This window comes from Mesoplodon mirus (assembly GCF_964341445.2).
Source record: "Mesoplodon mirus genome assembly, chromosome: 3".
NCBI classification, from domain to species: domain Eukaryota; kingdom Metazoa; phylum Chordata; class Mammalia; order Artiodactyla; family Ziphiidae; genus Mesoplodon; species Mesoplodon mirus.
Genome location: NC_138978.1, coordinates 65534454 through 65553290, shown reverse-complemented (window position 1 = coordinate 65553290; position 18837 = coordinate 65534454). Strand labels below are relative to the sequence as shown.

The 18837-nt window shown below is 35.1% G+C and overlaps 1 protein-coding gene across 1 annotated transcript in view; it reads left to right on the top strand.

Moving 5' to 3' along the window:
• The window catches only part of NEGR1 (neuronal growth regulator 1), a 913689-nt gene that overhangs the window by 516105 nt on the left and 378747 nt on the right, over positions 1–18837 (top strand). The window contains exon 3 of the mRNA XM_082614058.1: positions 6516–6641. Coding sequence (XP_082470184.1) covers positions 6516–6641 — 126 coding nt within the window. The remainder of the gene's footprint in view (positions 1–6515; positions 6642–18837) is intronic.

Sequence of the window (18837 nt, the reverse complement as noted above, 5' to 3'; positions counted from 1 at the left end):
GACCCTTAATTTACATAGCTTCTCAAGTAAAAAAAAAAAAAACAAAACTCTAACCAAAATACACAGTCCTGCCTAGGATGTGACAGCTCATTCTGTTGAAAATAAATTTATGATTATTGTTCAATTATTTATCTGGGTTTGCATGGCAAAAACTATAGTAGGCAATGCAGTATGGAAATGTCATGCTTTTAAATAAGTTAAGAGAAATAGTGAATCCCCAATCTTGGAGAATCCTTGAAAAAGTCACATAGGACACTTGGCACTATAACTACATTTTCACTATATTCTCAGAATTTATATTATATCATCCTTGCGGTGGTATGAAATTCTATGGGAAATCATCATTATGAAGCCAAAGAAATATTAGCTCAGCACATAAAAAAACAATAAAACAAATATTGTTGAATATCATATATGTGTCAGGCTCTTTTCTAGGTACTTATAATAGGCTGTTGAATAAGGTAAACAAGTTTCCGACCCAAGACCTTTACTTATGTTGCATGAAGAGAAGACAGGCAATAAACAATTAAAGAAATAAATACAAATGACTGATTGCAAAGAATACTATAAAGAAGAAACTATCGATACCAGAGGAGGGGGAGTGAGAAGGAACAGCATGTTGTGGGCTGTGAATGGTTATTTCAACAAGACACACACCCAGAAAAATCTATCTTGCTTGAAGATGTTCAAAGTCATCAGTGACACAATGCTTTCAGATGAAATTTAACCCTTTAACATTCCCTCAGAAATTCACATTTCAATGTTCCTTCTTTGTGGTAAGCTTTTGAGGTGGAGAAAGTCACTATGGGAGAGGTGAGTCAAGCAGGACACAAAGAGATGGAATCGCTTTTATTTTTATTTTTTGTTTCACCCAGTGAATTATGCATATGACCCAGTGTATGCATAATTCAATTAGATATATTAAAACCTTTAAAGGTTTTTAGTAATGAGCCTATGGCTTCAGAGACTGAATGGGGAGACACGTAGTACACCTGCTTGTAAATCACTGCTGTGATTTTTATACCCTGGCTATGGAAGCAGGTGATTTTTGTGCCCAGAATATTGTGGTTATAATAAGTACTCAACTGATGTTTTTTAACAATCTGTGAGTATTTGTGGACCAGCTTAAATACATAATCCATCCACCTTTTAGCTCTTGCAGCCTAAAGAAGCCCTCCAAATGGATTTGTATGTACTGTGGTCTTTCACAGACCCTTACAACTTAAGAACTTGATGGGGCATTTAATTGATTCTAGTAAACCAATGAAACTGCCCAGATCCAAATAGTCCACGTCTTGCATCTATTTATAGTTAAGATAGCCATCAAATATATTCTCTAAAGATTTTCATTGTCACGTGTGGCACCACCTCACGTCTCATGCAACTCATATATGTGTGAAGTCTATTTTATTTATTATCATCTACACAGACCTTTTTTTTTTTTCGCTGTACACGGGGCTCTCACTTCCGTGGCCTCTCCCGTTGTGAAGCACAGGCTCCGGACAGGCAGACCCAGCGGCCATGGCTCACGGGCCCAGCCGCTCTGTGGCATGTGGGATCCTCCTGGACCGGGGCACGAACCCGTGTCCCCTGCATCGGCAGGCGGACTCTCAACCACCGCGCCACAAGGGAATCCCCCTACACAGACTTTTTTAAAAAATATTTTCCACCAGCTGCCACCCCGCTATGAATCCAAGGACGTCAGACTCCTTGTCTCTGACTTCCTCACACCAGCATCCTGGCCACAGTCCCTGAACAGACTTTTCATATAAAATAAAAGAGTGTGCTCATATGTTTCCTGTGTTGTACATATTTGTCACCCTTATGTTGACTTCTCAAATTTTTAATGGTCATGTTCCACACTACAGGATGAGTTGTTGGAAGAAATTTAAGTTAAATCTGTGAAGGCTGCTCATTAAACAAACAAAATCTTATTTTATTTATACAGTTCAGAAATTATGTACAAGTAAAAAAAAAAAAAAAAAGAGTGACCATGAGGACACTCACATACTCAACTGCCCATCATAGTGCAAATGGTAGGGAATAATCCCAAATGGCTGGTTGTGTGGAAATCATTAGTATTTGGTTTGGATATGTATTCTAAGATTTTTCTTACTAAGAATGCTCCATCCTGCCTGAAGACACTGTGATAGATGGTTCCAAAAAGAGAAGGCAGTTGGGGCATGTCAGATTGCATAATTTTTGATGAAAGTGAAACCAGCAAGAGATTTGAATTACCTTAAATTAATCTAAATCTATAAATGCATCTAAATATGCATCATTTCCTGCCCCCCACCATGGCATCAACTGAATAGGAGTTGAGAACAGGGTGGTAAACAGTAGTTGAAATTGAGTCCTGTGAATAGTTGATTAAAGGCAAAGTAGGTTATGAATTTGAAGGTACAAGAGTGATTCCTTTAAATGTATGTGGGAATTAAAAAAAAAAATTTCCCTCCAACACAAACTTTAAATCCACTCTCAACCCTATTGCTTAGAAAGTTTCCAATGTTCTTCAATGTCTCTAACTTGTGATAAGCAACAGTTCATTATTAACACAGGTGTAAAGTTGTGTATCCCCAATTAGGGTTCTATTAGGAAAAAGATATTCTGTGATTTAGTGAGAAATCTGGAACTTCTACCTTTCAGTGTTTTTATTTATGGTGTCATGATGATGATGACAATTTTAATGTTATAGTAGTTATTTCCTGCAAATTAAACAAGTGTATATTTAGGTAATAACTTATTCCTTTATTACTCTGCTCTAGGTCATAAATACTTAAATAATATGCACAGCAACCTAAAATACTCGTTAAAATATAGAGTTATTTAGTGACTTAAAAATTATTGAATTGGGGCTTCCCTGATGGCACAGTGGTTGAGAGTCCGCCTGCCGATGCAGAGGACACTGGTTCGTGCCCAGGTCAGGGAGGATCCCACATGCCGTGGAGTGGCTGGGCCCGTGAGCCATGGCCGCTGGGCCTGTGCGTCCGGAGCCTGTGCTCCACAGTGGGAGAGGCCACAGCAGTGAGAGGCCCGCGTACCACAAAAAAAAAAAAAAAAAAAAAAAAAAAAAAAAAAATTGAATTGATTGAACATACTTGTTTTTAAACAATTGATTTTTAAGTTAAATTTATAAATAAAAAGGTTGAAGGAGTTTGATATAAGGTATATAGAAAAGAAACAAATGTCTAGAATAGTAAGTTATTTTAACTCTCCTCATTTTTCTTTTTTCTGTGCAAGCGCATAGAATATTGGACATACCATAAGAAATGCTTTGTCATTTAGAAAGTTCAGTGGCATTCTTCCCATCTGTGCACATGCACCATTTATCCACAAACTGTAATCCAGAACGGGAAGGTCTTAAGACACTCAAGACATTACCGTTCTCCAAGCTCCTGCCACCCACGGTAGAAGTATCACTTTTCTTTTCCTTTATATCTTAGCCTAATGTTCCCCAGATTCATCCCAAACCCTTCCTCAGAACCATACCTTATTCTGGAGGCAGAGCTAACAATATCTCCATTTCTGTTTTCTTACATCAAGGTTACTGATAGTTCTTCTCTATTATAAATAGCACCGCAATGAATAACTTTATGGATAAACTATCCTTCATGGTTTGCTCTAAAAGAAACAAACACAAAATTAATCTCTGATGATTTGAACCCAGAAGGCATACCTAGTAGATATGTGTTACTCATGTAAAATGAGAAAGGGAAATGTGGAAAATATTTGTCTTCTCTTAGTTACTTACCAATCTGCCTCCCTCTTTTAATTTTAAGTTCCTTGAGGTCAAGGATTATGTTTTGAAATTTTTGCATTTCCTGTGAGTCCAGAATTATTCCCTCCATAATAATCAGTAAAACTTTGAAGTCTTGAACTGGATATGCAATTCAGCAAAGCAACACCTGTTTTTGCCTCCACAAGCTACATACATTGCATGTGAAGGACTTCATTGGTCCTCTCTACACACAACATCTGTTGCCAACAGGTGATGCATTCTGGGGAGAAGTACCTTGCCAGAGGGATTTCCCTTGCTAACATCCTCTTTCCAGATGTTTCTTCCCTGTAGCAGATCATGAATTATGAGGCCCTGGGAGGTGGTTGCAATCACTGAACTGACATGTCACACCTGGAATTCAACAGTCTTCCCCCACCACAGGATTTCCCATAGTTAAATGTTAAATCTGTTTATTGCTAAGGGACTTGGCTATTTCTCTGTGAAATCAAATATTGTGCTTAATATTAGTTTACCACTTTAAATATAAGTAGATGTGTAAAGATGAAACTAAACTATTTTAAAGTCAGATAAAATTGACAAAATAATTTAATTTAGAGGCTAGAATGCATGGTCTTATGGCACTCCATCATTTCTCTTAAATATATACACCTCTGTCCAAAGTTGAATCAGTTATATGTTTAAAATGAAACTAACCAGACTAGACTGATCTCTGTGTACTATCTTCTACATAAAGAAGGAAAGTAACATATAACTTTTTTTTTAAATAGTAGACATTGGTATATATGTATCTGTATATTTATATATATATATACACACACTCATAAATATACACACATGTGTTTGTATATACACATGTATTTCATGGTTTACTATATCAAACCAATACCTACATTCATATATCCAAAGGATATATATTTTTTTAATGTTATAAGTTTATCTTTATTAAATCTTCAATTTACCAGTAAGTCTTGCACATTTTTCTCTACTTTCTTCCTAGGGTATTTTAAAGTTTTTATTTCTGTTCTGTTTCAGTTAAGCTAAAAAGAGTCTTCTATTTGGAATAGTTTTAATTTTTTATTAATTGCCTGAGAAGAGCTCAATGAAGAGTTTAATGATAATATGTCTTAAATGTCAATTAATGTATATCATTTAGAAACAGATACAATAGTATATCACTTAGGAATAAGCCTTTTCCTCAATCATATCACCAGTTATTTATAATCAAATACTTTATATCTGTAATCAAATCATCCCAGATTTTCTTGTAGCAGAGTTTTGGTTCCATTAAAAAATCAAAGATGATATTCAGAGTATGAGTAATTTAATTTATCCTTATGACAGATTTTAGTTACTGGTTTTTAAAATAACTGTGAAAACATATCTCTTGCCGAAAGAAACCTTAAGAATGGAACAATGAGAAAAAGTCCACTTAAAAAGCATGTTTTTATAATAGTTATAATGTATCTAATTGCTATTTATTTAGCTTTGACCTGAAACTTCAACATACTATAATTTTTATATAGGAAACCAAAACTTATGGCACAGGCCCATCGTGTATACTATCAAAGTGGTGAACTTCTGAGAGCAATTTTAAGGCATGGGAAAAGAGCAGTAGTGAAATTCAAGTCAAACACCAAATATGTGTTTTAAGGCATCTAATAATAATATAGATAGCTAACAATGACGCCAGGAACTTTTCTAAACCCTTTAACATATGTTGACTTATTGATCTTCACAGTAGCTATATGGGGTTTGTACTGTTATTATCTCCAGCTTGCAGATGAAGACCTGAGGCTGAGGTAACACAGCTAGCCTGTAGAGGACACAGGACTTATATCCATGCTGCATAAGGATTAAATGAGATCATTTGGTATTTGAGAGAATACAGACATTTTTATCCTGGAAGTTAATTTAGGTATTTTCCTATTCAACATTCCCAAAGTTTATTCCAGGCTCACTACTTCCATCAAATGCTCTGTTATAAAAGTTTCCATATCTAATACATCAGAAAAAAAAATACACATCACAATATTTCCCCTTTCACTCTTGTAGATTTACAGAGCAAAGTTCATAACAAAGGTTCTAAGAAATCTCAAAATAAAGAGACCTGTTTCACAAATTTCCATCCATTACTGACAAGAAAACTCATGTTGAACATATCTTTCACAGCCCTTAGAATTTGTGTTCCTTAGAACATAAATGCTCAGAAATTCCAGCCCTACTATTTGGCAGATTAGAAAATTGAGACCTAAATTGGCTTTGTGACCCTGACGTCTTGCATCCCAATTCTGTACATGTTTTACCTCACTTAGCTCTTAAATCACTATGTAGGCATAACTGTTCTGCTAGTTTAAGTTTCTTCCAGATTTCCATTTTTCTTTGATCATTTCACCAGGAAAACCATCATTATAGTGAAGATACATGGATGGAACAGACAGATGGCTATATTCTAGTTTACATAATACAAAGTATTCACAACAATATTTATTGATCATTTAAGCACTATTTAAGCTTTTTGTTATTAAATATTTAATTTGTCCTAAAATATTTCATAGCCAAATATTAGAGAAAATTAAAACCAATCAAAAAACAAAAAAAAAAAAAACTCTAGGGTAATGCTGAGGATCTAGAGAATCTATCTTTTAGGTGATGACCATGGGCCATAAGTACATTTCACCAGCATAGTTTGATTGCATGATATCATGGAGTTAATCAAATATAGTTCAACAGACTTTTATACATTTTATTCTGACCACTGCATGTTTTACCATTTCAGTTCCTCCGAAGATATATGACATCTCAAGTGATATGACCATCAATGAAGGAACCAATGTCACCCTGACTTGTTTGGCCACTGGGAAACCAGAGCCTTCCATTTCCTGGAGGCACATCTCCCCATCAGGTAAAGCAGAAAAGTATCAGTGTTGCTCGTGCTGTTCAATATCCTCCTGTAACCTCACTTGTTCAGAATGTAAGAGTCAAATAATTTTTTATATCCTTTTCATGAGGTAGTCAGGATGCATATTTTTATACTTATTCTTTATACCTAAATACATGTAGTTCACAAAAGTTAATTGAACATTTTCTGTCAGAGCCCAGAGTAGAACTTAGGTCTCTTGATTCCTAGGAAAGGTTATTTTCCCTGTAGTATACTGGATAATCACAAATCAATAGACAAAAGGCTCAAATGGAAATATCACAAGAGAAATATCTTCATTTAAATGTGTAAGGCTTTTATTCCATAGGCATTCACATGTTAATAGGCCAGTATGAACTGCTGACGTAATCAGGGGAGAATAAAATTATACAAATTATGAGTTTGCTGGGTCTAATTTCAAACTGCAGTTCAGAATCAAGGATTTGGCAGTTAGAATTAAATTTTAACTGATGAGGGACCTAAAAACCCAAGAGTTTAAGTAACTTCTACGAGATCACATAGCTAGGTGAAATTAAGGGATATAACACGTTTATGGGTGTCTGGTGCTTCTGGTACAGGGCACATCCTCCTAAAGAGACTGTCAACTTTAGGAAGCTGGGGATAATCATCATCAAGACAGGTCTATTTTCACAGCCACAACTCTAACCGAGTCATCAATTTGTGTAAAATCTAAATATTTGAACTACATAGCTTTAAATGTACCATGAAGTAAGAGTGGTACTCTTAATGAATAAGATCCCACCACATTTCAGATAAACAATATTTGGTTTATATTTTGGGTAGAAATAACTTGAACAAGGCTAGGGTGAGGAAATCTCTTTTAAAGGAATCAAAAAGGCATATTTTGTATAGGCATAGAAAGATTACAATTAGAACATCTATTTTATCTGCTAATGCTTTCTTTAACATCACTTATCCTTAAGTGCCTTTTGGTTTCCTCATTTATGCAGTAGGTCTAATGAGACTTCCTCACATCGTACTCTTAGTATTACTATTAATGTGAGAAAAAAATCAATAGAACAGCAATACACCCTTACATAATATGCATTATGGTCCCTGTAATATTTCTGAACCATGAGTGTGCTTTTGACTGCCAACATTTCACTCTCTAGAGTGGCTACAGAATCATAAAACTTATATGTGAGCACTGAATTAGTGGCAAGACTCTCCATGGGGTGTAAGTGAGGCAAACCCAGGACTAGCAGTTAGAATACATGTGCTGCAATCTCAACTTCCTTATTCATCAGTTCAGCAAATCCTAGTGCAAATCTTTTAGCCTCAGTTACCCTCGGCTAGTTTCCTACTTTCCAAAAATCGAATGATAAAAATCCCTGGCTATTGTGAGACTCAAAAAAGATAATAAGCATAAATGTGCATTAAAAAGTATAAGGTGATATGCAAATGTAGGGTTGATTCTTAATCATCTTTCCGGGGATTTAAATCTGATATGAAAATATAATTTTTGTAAGAATGAAGCACATAATCTCCATCTTCATACAATTTAAGATTAATATTTTGGATTTAACTCTCCTTCTTTGCAGTGCTTGTTATTATGCATATTCTTTTTGTAAGTGCTTGGATACATTTTAGTTTAATTAAATACCATGAATGTTGGTCAGTGAAGTTATTAGAATGACGATAATGGATAGCATCATGAAGCTGAAAGAAGAAGGATTGGATTTATAAGTTAAACTGTGCATAGATTTGTTTTGCTGATCCTACCATACAGAGCAAATGAGTAAAATTAGCATAAATATTAACTATTATCTAATGAATAGCTAGACATAGCTGATATTTTTATAAATGGCTCATCACAGGAAGGTAGCTCCACAGAGCTTCTCCCTTATCTACGGAAAAGTTAGGTTGTGAGTTCAACCATATCACAGACATTGCCTGAACCAACTGAAGTTGCCATTCCACTTGTTAGTTCAAACAACTTAGCATACTTTCCCAAAATATCTTTCTTGAGAAGTTTCTGAATATATGAGTTTCCTTAGAATTACTTATAGTGATGATTTCTTCCTTTCTATATTTTCTATTCTATATGTAGAAATTATTTCAAATTTATATTTAAAAAGTTTGGGGGCTTCCCTGGTGGTGCAGTGGTTGAGACTCCACATGCCGATGCAGGGGACACGGGTTCGTGTCCCGGTCCGGAAATATCCCACATGCTGCGGAGCGGCTGGGCCCGTGAGCCATGGCCGCTGAGCCTGCGTGTCCAGAGTCTGTGCTCCACAACAGGAGAGGCCACAGCAGTGAGGGGCCCGTGTACCGCAAAAAAAAAAAAAAAAAAAAAAAAGTTTGGGATTAGCAGATGTAAACTATTATATATAGGATGGATGAACAACAAGGTCCTACTGTATACCACAGAGAACTATATTCAATATCCTGTGATAAACCATAATGGAAAAGAACATGAAAAAGAATATATATATATATATATATATATGTGTGTGTGTGTGTGTAACTGACATTTTGCTGTACAGCAGAAATTAAACACAACATTGTAAATCAACTATACATCAATAAAATTTAAAAAACAATAAAAATACTCCCAGGAAGAAAAAAAAGTGTTACAGAAATAATGCAAAGTACACCCTATGTCCTTTACTCAGTTTCATCAATCATTTTTCCCATTTGCTTCAACATTTTCTGTGTGTAGAGTATGCAGAAATTTTTTTTCATTGAATTATTTGAGAACAGCTTGCATACAGCAAGCCCTTTTCTCCCTAGTTATTTTCACTGTGCATTTCTGAAGAAGGATATTCTCTTCTGTAATCACAGTGCAGTTTTTTACTTTTGTACATTTAACATTGGCATTATACTTTTATCCCATTACTATCCATGTTCCAATTTTGTCAACTGATTGAATAGTGTCCTTTAGAGAATTCTTTTCCCTTTAGTATTGTATTTAGTTGTCATATCACTTTAGTCCTCTTTAGTCTGGAGACTATTCCTTAGTCTTTCTTAGTCTTCCTTGACATTTTTCTACTTTTTAAAAAAAATAGAATATTTCTCATTCTGAGTTTGACTCATGTTTCCTCATGATTAGAGTCTAGTTATGCCCATTTGGGATTAAATAAGTGAAGCTGTAACTTCTCAGGGAATGATATCCAGAGGCACAGGATATCCAACCCTGTTTCTGAAATTGAGGGACCTATTTACATCTCTTGAATGCAATTCACATAGCTGCTCTCAAATGCTGTGATATCCTGAAGCTAAAACTCACTTAAAACGTCTGGAGAACATTGACAAGTTTACACCAGGCATTTGATTTTGAATAGAAAGACAAAATAAAATTCTTAATCATACATCATTTATTAATAAATCTAGATCTAGTCAGAAAAAATAGGAAAACTTAAAAAAGTAAATTTTAAAATCATAGATTATATATGACAAATATGGAGGCATTTTGAAAGTCTCTGTCAAATTTCTACTTATTATTCATTGCTGTTTATCTTAATCTCTGTTTCCTAGTTCATTCCTATTATTTGATATCTGGAATCTCCAGAGATGTTCTTACTTTACCCTGCTGGTGTTTATAAGATAGCAAAGATATTCTTTTGGCTCCAAAGCCAAAATTTGAGCATGAACACTGGGCTGTGTATCTCAAACTCTTTTTCCTCTAATCTCTATATGCTTAGTGCCTTTTGAAAGGATAGTCTCATTCTAATTATCCACAGGAGTTAAAATTATTACCTAACTCAAGATAAAGAATGTTCCTTTAAGTTCCCTTTATCCTGTTATGTTCCATCCATTCTTTCCTGTTTGTCAGGTCCTTATTCCATTAAACATCCTCAGTCTCCCTACATCTTTAAGCTCTTCACCTCTATTAACTTTATCCTGTCCACATTTAAACAGGCTCAAGTTGCTCTTTTCTGAAATCAATCTCTTGACACATCACTTTTGTTTAGTCAACAATTATTGAGCACTTATAAAGGAAACCACAAACAAGTGGTCAGAGATGTAGGAATAGAATCAGAAAGCCATGATTACAAGAAGCCAAAGAGGAAAAAATTCCCGGAGCAGTGAGTGGTTAAAAATGTCAATCAGGTTAAATAAGATCAGACCAGTACCTTTGGGTTAGATAGTGTGGTGATCATTGCAGCAATTCAGTGACATAATGGACCAGAAACTCAGCTGTGGAGGAATAAAAATCAAATAAGAAGTGAAGAATTTAGATGTGGAGGCAAACTATGAATCCAGTTAGTCAAGGTGAACATTTTGTTTTTCTACTTTTACATATATTATTTTTTGTGTGAGGAATATCTTTTGTCCCTCTCTACAGTTGTCAAACTTACTCCTTTTTCAACTTTTAATGAAGCTATTCCTGAGCATCCCAAGAAAAATCAGGTGCTTCTTTCTCCGTAGTTACATAGTACCTTGTGCCACTATTCCTGTGGGACTAATTCTCTGAATTGTAGTCTTTGGTTTTGTTTGTCCATGGTCTTACGGGACAGGGGACTCCTTCTGTCCAGAAACAGTGTTTATTGACCTTTGTACCTCATGGCTTAGCACAAGACCTGGCACAAGATAGGGGCTCCATAAGTACTGCAGAGTTAATGGATGCTGCTCTCTGTCTTTGCTTCCCACATGACTTCTTAGAACTAGAAATTAAAATTTGAAGAGATAACATGGTAGTGTCACAAGCAAGTATTTCCTATCTGATATCTCCCCACTATCTTTATCCCCCGAATATAAATACACAAACATACTCCTAAATATGAATCACCCCTTAATTTCCCTTATGCCTTCAATATGGTTTTACTTCTGTGGTACTGTGATTTATAAGAGATATATATATATATATATATATATATATATATATATATATATATATATATATATATATATATATATATATATATTTGACCTTCATGCCATTTCTGGCACAGAGCTCCTAAAAACCCTGGAATTTCACATCAGGGGAGTGAGCTATAAAGGTGTTTTTATTATGTTAATGAGGTGACTTTGGGACCACACCTAAGGTTGGTTGCCAGAAGAATCAACTATGTGATTAGAGGATCAGAATTTTCAGTCCCACTGGACTGACTTCTGGGGAGGGGGGAGGGGTTGGAAGTTGAATCAGTTCTCAATGGCCGATGATTTAATCAATCATGCCAATGTAATGAAGCTTCCATAAAAAAATGCTAAAGGACAGAGTTTAGAGAACTCCTAGATCAGTATACATGTGGAAATTCAGGAAGAGTGGTATGCTTAGAGAGCCTGGAAGCTTCTCCCCTCATCTTTTCCTCATACTTTGCTCTATGCATCCCGTTCATCTGGGGATTTCCAAGTTATATCCTTTTATAATAAACCAGTGATCTAGTAAATCAAATGTTTCTCTGAGATTTGTGAGCTGCTCTAGCAAATTAGTCACACCCAAAAACAGGGTCTTTGAAATCTCTAATCTATAGCTCATTGGTTGAAGCATGTTACTGAACTGACACTAGGTGTGGTGAAGGAAAGTATAGTGTTTATTGAAGGTGCCAAGCAAGGAGAATGGGCAGCTCATGCTTAAAAGATCCCAGACTCCTCAATGGCTTCCAGGGAAGGGATTTTAAAGACAACATTGGGTGAAGGCTGCAGGGTGCATGACTTTCTTCTGATTGATTGATGGTGAGGTAACAAGGTGGTGTTTCAGGAAACGTAATCATCAATCTTCTGGTTCCAGCCAGTCTGGGGTCTATGTGCTTATGGTCACCATGTAGTCATCCTCTTCCTCCTGGGCATGGTGGATCTTAGTTTCTGCATAACAACTCAAAGATATACTTAGATTGTTATGTATGTTTGTTGAAGAGGAACTAGGATTTTGTTTTATCACCCGACTATTGTTTCTTGACTGCTTTTCCTTGGTTTCTGCATTCCCTCACTAACCTAATTAGTAACTGTATGAATCTGCTCTTTGGAACTCAGAGAAGGCCTAGGAGACCAAAGCCTTTTTCTACAAATAAGAAGTGCAGTACACAGAGGGGCTTTTGTACCAGTGAGGGCCCCACAGGATCCTTTCAGCTTCAAGCACAGGTGATAACATGGAATTGCTACTGACGTTTGTTGGGGGGGGGGAGCAGGGAAGTCTTGTAGTACTGAGCCCTTATTCCGTGGAATCTCATGCTCTCTCTGGGTAGTGTCAGACTTGAGTTGAATTGTAGAACACCCAGCTGGTATTGCATAATTGTTTGGTGGTGTGGGAAACCCCCCATCAACATGTTGGAATTAAGTTCAGCACTTTAACTCCATTAATATAAAGAGCAGCTTGCACCAAAGAAATTTTAGTTAATATGGTTCAACTAACATGTATTCATTACTTTATGTAGTCTAGGAAAATTGGGAGGTACTTGTGTGTACTTGTTTCATATAAGCCTCAAAACTGAACTGTCAGAGGGTATTGTCATCCTCATTGTACAGATGAACATGGCACACAGATTGTTTAAATAAATTGCCCCAAATGAATATGAGGTTCTTTTTTTCCAACTTTTACTTTGAAATAATTATAGGCTCACAGGAAGTTGTGAAGTTAGTGCAGAGAACTTCCACATACCCTTCACCCAGTTTCTCCCATGTTACATTAGATGTAACTGTAGTATGACACCAAAACTTGGAATGGATATTAGTGTAATGTGTGCATGTAGTTCTACATCATTCTATCATATGAGTTGATTTGTGGAGCCATCATCACAATCAAGATACAGAGCTATTCCCTCAGCACAATGATTTACTTTATGCTATCCTTTTAGCATCACATCTACTCCTTCACCATCCATCATCTCTAGTCCCAACAAACACTAATCTGTTTCCCATCTCTTTAATTTATCATTTATAGAATGTTATGTAAATGAAATAATTCAGTGTGTGACCTTTTGAAATTGGCCCTTTCACTCTGGAGATTTATTATCTAAGTTGTATCATACACGTCAATAGTTTGTTCCTTTTTATTGCTGAGTAATAGTTTGTGATATTAATGTACCACAATTTGTTTAGCCATTAATGTGTTACAGAATATTTTGGCTGTTTCCAGTTTTTGGCTATAACAAATAAAGCTGCTTTGAAAAATCTTGATTTTTTTTCCAACCCACATATGTTATTATATTTTAAATAAGTCTTGTAGATAGCATATTGATGAGTTATGTTTTTTATCCACTCTGACAATCTCCATATTTTTGATTGGTGTATTTAGACCAATTAAAATTAATTTAATTATTGATTCATTAAGGCTTATGTCTGACATCTTTTTCTTTTGTTTTCTGTTTGTTCTCCCCCCCTTTTTTTTTTGTTTCTGTTTTCCTTATCATGCATTTCTGTGTGTTACTTGTGCACTTTTTAGAATTCCACATTGTTTTATCCACCGTGTTTTAGCGCATGCCTCTTGGTATAGATTTTTTAGTACTTTCTCTATGAATTATATCATATATACATAAATTATCATAGTCTGAGGGTATTCATATCTTACTACTTCCAGTGAAGTATAGAAACCTTACCTCCATTTACTCTCCCACTTTTCTAATGTACTTCTCTTAAATATTTTCTCTACACCATGAGAACTGTATCAGACAATGGTACAGTTTTTGTTTCACTTGTCAAATATGTATTAGGAAACTCAAGAGAAGAAAAGTGTTTTGCATTTATCTATCTTTTTACTTTTACCATTGTTCTTCCTTCCTTCCTGATGTTCTGTTTCCTTCATTTCTATCTAGAAAACTTCCTTTAAACTTTTTTTTTTGTGGTAGGTCCACTGGAGACAAATTCTCTTAGTAGTCTTCATCTGAGAATGCCTTGGTTTTGTCTTCATTCTGGAAGGATATTTTTGCTTGGAATAGAATATTGTGTTTAATAAAACGGGTCAGGCATTACTTAACATTCGAGTAGCCTTAAAATGCCCATAAGGCAATATTTGGAAATCACGTGTATCAAAGTACAGAAACTTTTAAATAAAAAGTAAATAGTATTTTCCATGCTTTCCATAAATATTGCTATGAGTTTACCTCAGCTATAAGTTAAATAATATAAACTGTTAATCAAGAATAAAACACACTTTTCCAAACCAAGAGATTTTAAGAACTTTAAGATTTTTAAATGACAGCAGTTTCAGGATAAACAGAGTAAATAGTCAAGGATTCATTAGACCATTTTTCAACAACCTAAGACCTGTGAACCAAACTGGCCTACTGTCTATTTTTGTAAATGAAGTGTTTGTTGTCATTGTTGGAACACAGCCACACTCACAACCTTACACATTCTCCATCGCTACTTTCTTACTGCTATGGTAGAGCTGAGTAGTTGCAATAGAAATCACATGGCCCACGAAACCTAAACCATTTACTCTCTGGTCCTTTAAGAAAAGAATTGCTGACCCTTGCATTAGATGTTTTAAAACAGGTTCCCAGCTGCATAATATACAGGTTTATTAGCACATTAAACCTCTCATAATCTTTAAAGATAATTAAATATAACCATAAGATAGAAAATCCTAATTACTAATTATCAGAAAAAATAGACTAAAAAAAAAGAAAATGATTATCTAAAAACCATGAACACTACTGAAATCTATTGTTTAAAATAATTCTAAAAATAGTTTAAGTCATCACAGGTGCTAACTAGAAAATATTACTTTCTATTAGTGCTCTTGATTCCATTATCATTCCCCTTTCATGAAAGAAGGTGTTCTTTGAAATGCTTGAGTGCTGGGCCAATACCAAGGGTGATAGGATGAAGAGGCTGTGTGTGTGCTCCTTGCAAGCTGGCAACCTGTCCCCCAAACACTATAGTTCTTTAGGAGTCTTTTTTCAAGTTTACAATCCTGACACTGCACTTTGCTCTTTAATGTTAGGAAGAAAAAATTCAGTAAAACCAGCAATTTATGCTGATGACATTTCAACAATACCAGACCTTCAGATTACAAACTATGGTTCTACCTTCCTTGTATAGTTGAGTTGCACTCTTTGTGGAGCTTTTGTGAATTTCCATAATGGCTTTGCATAATGGATAATTATATAATGAATGAATCTACATAATGATGGCAAGTTAAACTTTTACCATAAGATTGTACACCAATAATTTACATATACAGTTAAAATTGCCTCTTTGTTCTGAGACTTTTCTTTATAATTTTAACTTTCATTTGTCTGTATCCAAAGCCCCTCTACTTCTACCCAGTTATTAGTGGGTTATTCGGAATTGTTTGTATTCAGAACTGTTAGTGCCTGATCTTTGAATATAGAAAGCAAGAAAAGTTTCAGTATTTTAAGACAAATATAAGGCTAAACAATGAGCCTGATGATATGATGAACCAATATAAAAAATAATCCATTATTCTCAGAGGAAAGTGCTTACCCATATAAAACAGAAAACAGGAACCTACCAAGCATTTCAAAGCATTTCATAAAAGATCTTTTATCTTTTTAAATGAAACTTGATTTTCTGAGAGAGCAGGAGCATTAGAAAAAAATAAATAATAATACCACATTAGATTATGTCTCCCCTTAGTGGACTGAATTTAGGGATAATTGTTGGCATTAGACAGTTTATATTTTGGGAATTAGATTTTCTAGTCTTTTCTCCAAGTGATTTCAATGTCACGTTACATGTGTTACAGGAAGGTATTACAAGAATGGTTATGTCTAAGCAAGTTAGGGCTCCTTTGAAGGTTATCATCTCAGAAAATGAAGCTTTTACTTTGGGTGTGAGTTTCATGCTATTTCATTCAGAAGTGGGACTCCATGGGCAAAAAATTGCATTAATAATACTGAAGTAGATCCTATAAAGATTCAGAAAGAACATAGTAGGTACTGTGAAATTATAAAATGAGCCTAACTAATATTTATTTATTGAGCACTTAGTATGTCCCAGGCACTGTTCTAACATAGGTTAACATATGTTAACTGGTTTAATGTGAAATAGTATTACAGGTCTTCCCTGGTGGTGCAGTGGTTAAGAATCCGCCTGCCAACGCAGGGGACACAGGTTAATGCCCTGGTCTGGGAAGATCCCACATACCGTGGAGTAACTAAGCCCCTGAGCCACAACTACTGAAGCCCGTGCCCCTAGAGCCTGACCTCCACAACAAGAGAAGCCACCGCAATAAGAAACGTGCGCATCAAACAAAGAGGAGCCCCTGCTCGCTGCAACTAGAGAAAGCCCTTGCACAGCAATGAAGACCCAACACAGCCAAAAATAAATAAATAAAAATTTTAAAAAATAATAAATAAATAAATAATAAATTTAAAAAATAATATTATAACTTCATGTTCCACATTCATGAGGAAAGGAGCATAATTTTCATTTGAACCCAGGTTTTAATGATCATTTGAACACTGGCAGTCAGTGAAGATACAACTTGGTTTTACTTCCTCATAAATGTAACATCATATTCTCAAGACTACATTTTTATACAAACAAGGCCTACTAGAATTTTAGTGCTGTTCCTAGATTACTATTAAAATATATATAAGGAAAATATGTTAATAATGATTTTTTTTTAAATCAAGTCCTAATGTGTCCTTGAATATTATAGATGAGCATACTGTTGGCTTGAAATAAATTATTATAAAGGAGGGGCTTCCCTGGTGGCTCAGTGGTTGAGAGTCCACCTACCGATGCAGGGGACATGGGTTCGTACCCCGGTTCGGGAAGATCCCACATGCCACGGAGCGGCTGGGCCCGTGAGCCATGGCTGCTGAGCCTGCACGTCCGGAGCCTGTGCTCCGCAACGGGAGAGGCCACAACAGTGACAGGCCCACATAACGCAAAAATAAAATAAAATAAAATAAAATTATAATATTTAATTAGTTTGACCGTAATTGGGAGTAATCATCATTAGTGGAAAATTAGAATCATCTTAGTACTCTTGGATAACAGATCAATAAAACTATGGTAAACACTTTTTATTCCTTTCACTTTTTGTGCACTCTCTCTTTAAGATCCGTGATTCAGGCAAATATGGCTACATAGGAGGCCCTCAATAAATATCTGTTAATGACATAATATTTTAGAATACTATAAAGTCTTTTAATGATTAATAAACATATTAACTGATTAATGTTTTAAAATTAATTTGACTAATAATTATTTTCATTTATAATCTTTGTGAATAGATCATTCCTCAAAGAGGTTATAGAAAAAGCTAATAGCTTTTTTATAATTATCAAACTCCTATTAAACAAGGCAATATAGCAGAGTGCTTAAAAGGACACGGTTAGTACTTGGACTACTTGGTTTCAAGTCCCTATTTACTCTGCCACCCACTGTGTGTGTTATAACCTGGGCAAATTGTTTAAGCTCTCTGTGTCTCAGTTTCTTCATCTGCAAAACAGAGATGATGGTGATGATGATGATGTTGATAATAATACCACAGGACTCTTACATAAAAGAGATATTACAGATAAAGAGTTTAAGAGAATACTCAGGCAAAATTAAGAGCTCCAAATTCTTAGCTATTACTATTAAAATTTATTTTACCATTCATCTTTACATAAAAGTTGCTTGAGGACAGTTAATAAAAGATGGAAATGATAAATACTGTGATAAAAATCAGATAAATGCATTGTAATGATTGCATACCTAAACTAGTGAGACGTTATTTTGTAGTTAGTTTTTTCTACATAGAAAGTAGAAGAGGGATTGTTTACTGAGAAACTACCAGAATGACTTTGAGAAACAGAAGTTTGAATTATTCAGATTCTAATAAATAGTGCATGACAAGAGAGGAAGACAAGAAACACAGTGTATTGGAGGAGGGGTATATTTGTTTTCTTGAGTTGCATTCTGTGCTGTAGAAAAAAAAATCTATAAAAATAAAGAACAAAAGTAAAGAGTCATTCACATGGCTGTAGATTCCTAAGGGGTTGCCTTCACAGTAAAAGAGCAAGTCTTTCTGAGACTTCTGTGTGATTACTGACCTACCAAAGCCAAGGTAAAGGAGGTAAAGGGTACAGTGACCAGGAGACCATGAATAATGGTGCCCTGTATTTCTGTTTTTATTATTATTATTATTATTATCATCATCATCATCATCTATAAATTCTCTAATTCTAGTTTACTCTGCAACCCAATTTCAGCCTATTGATGTTTCCAAAACTTTATGGAATATTTTCTATCAGAAGCAGTACGTTCACCCTATATGAAAATGTTACAAAGGGAATTTTGTCCTAAGGGAAGATGGTCA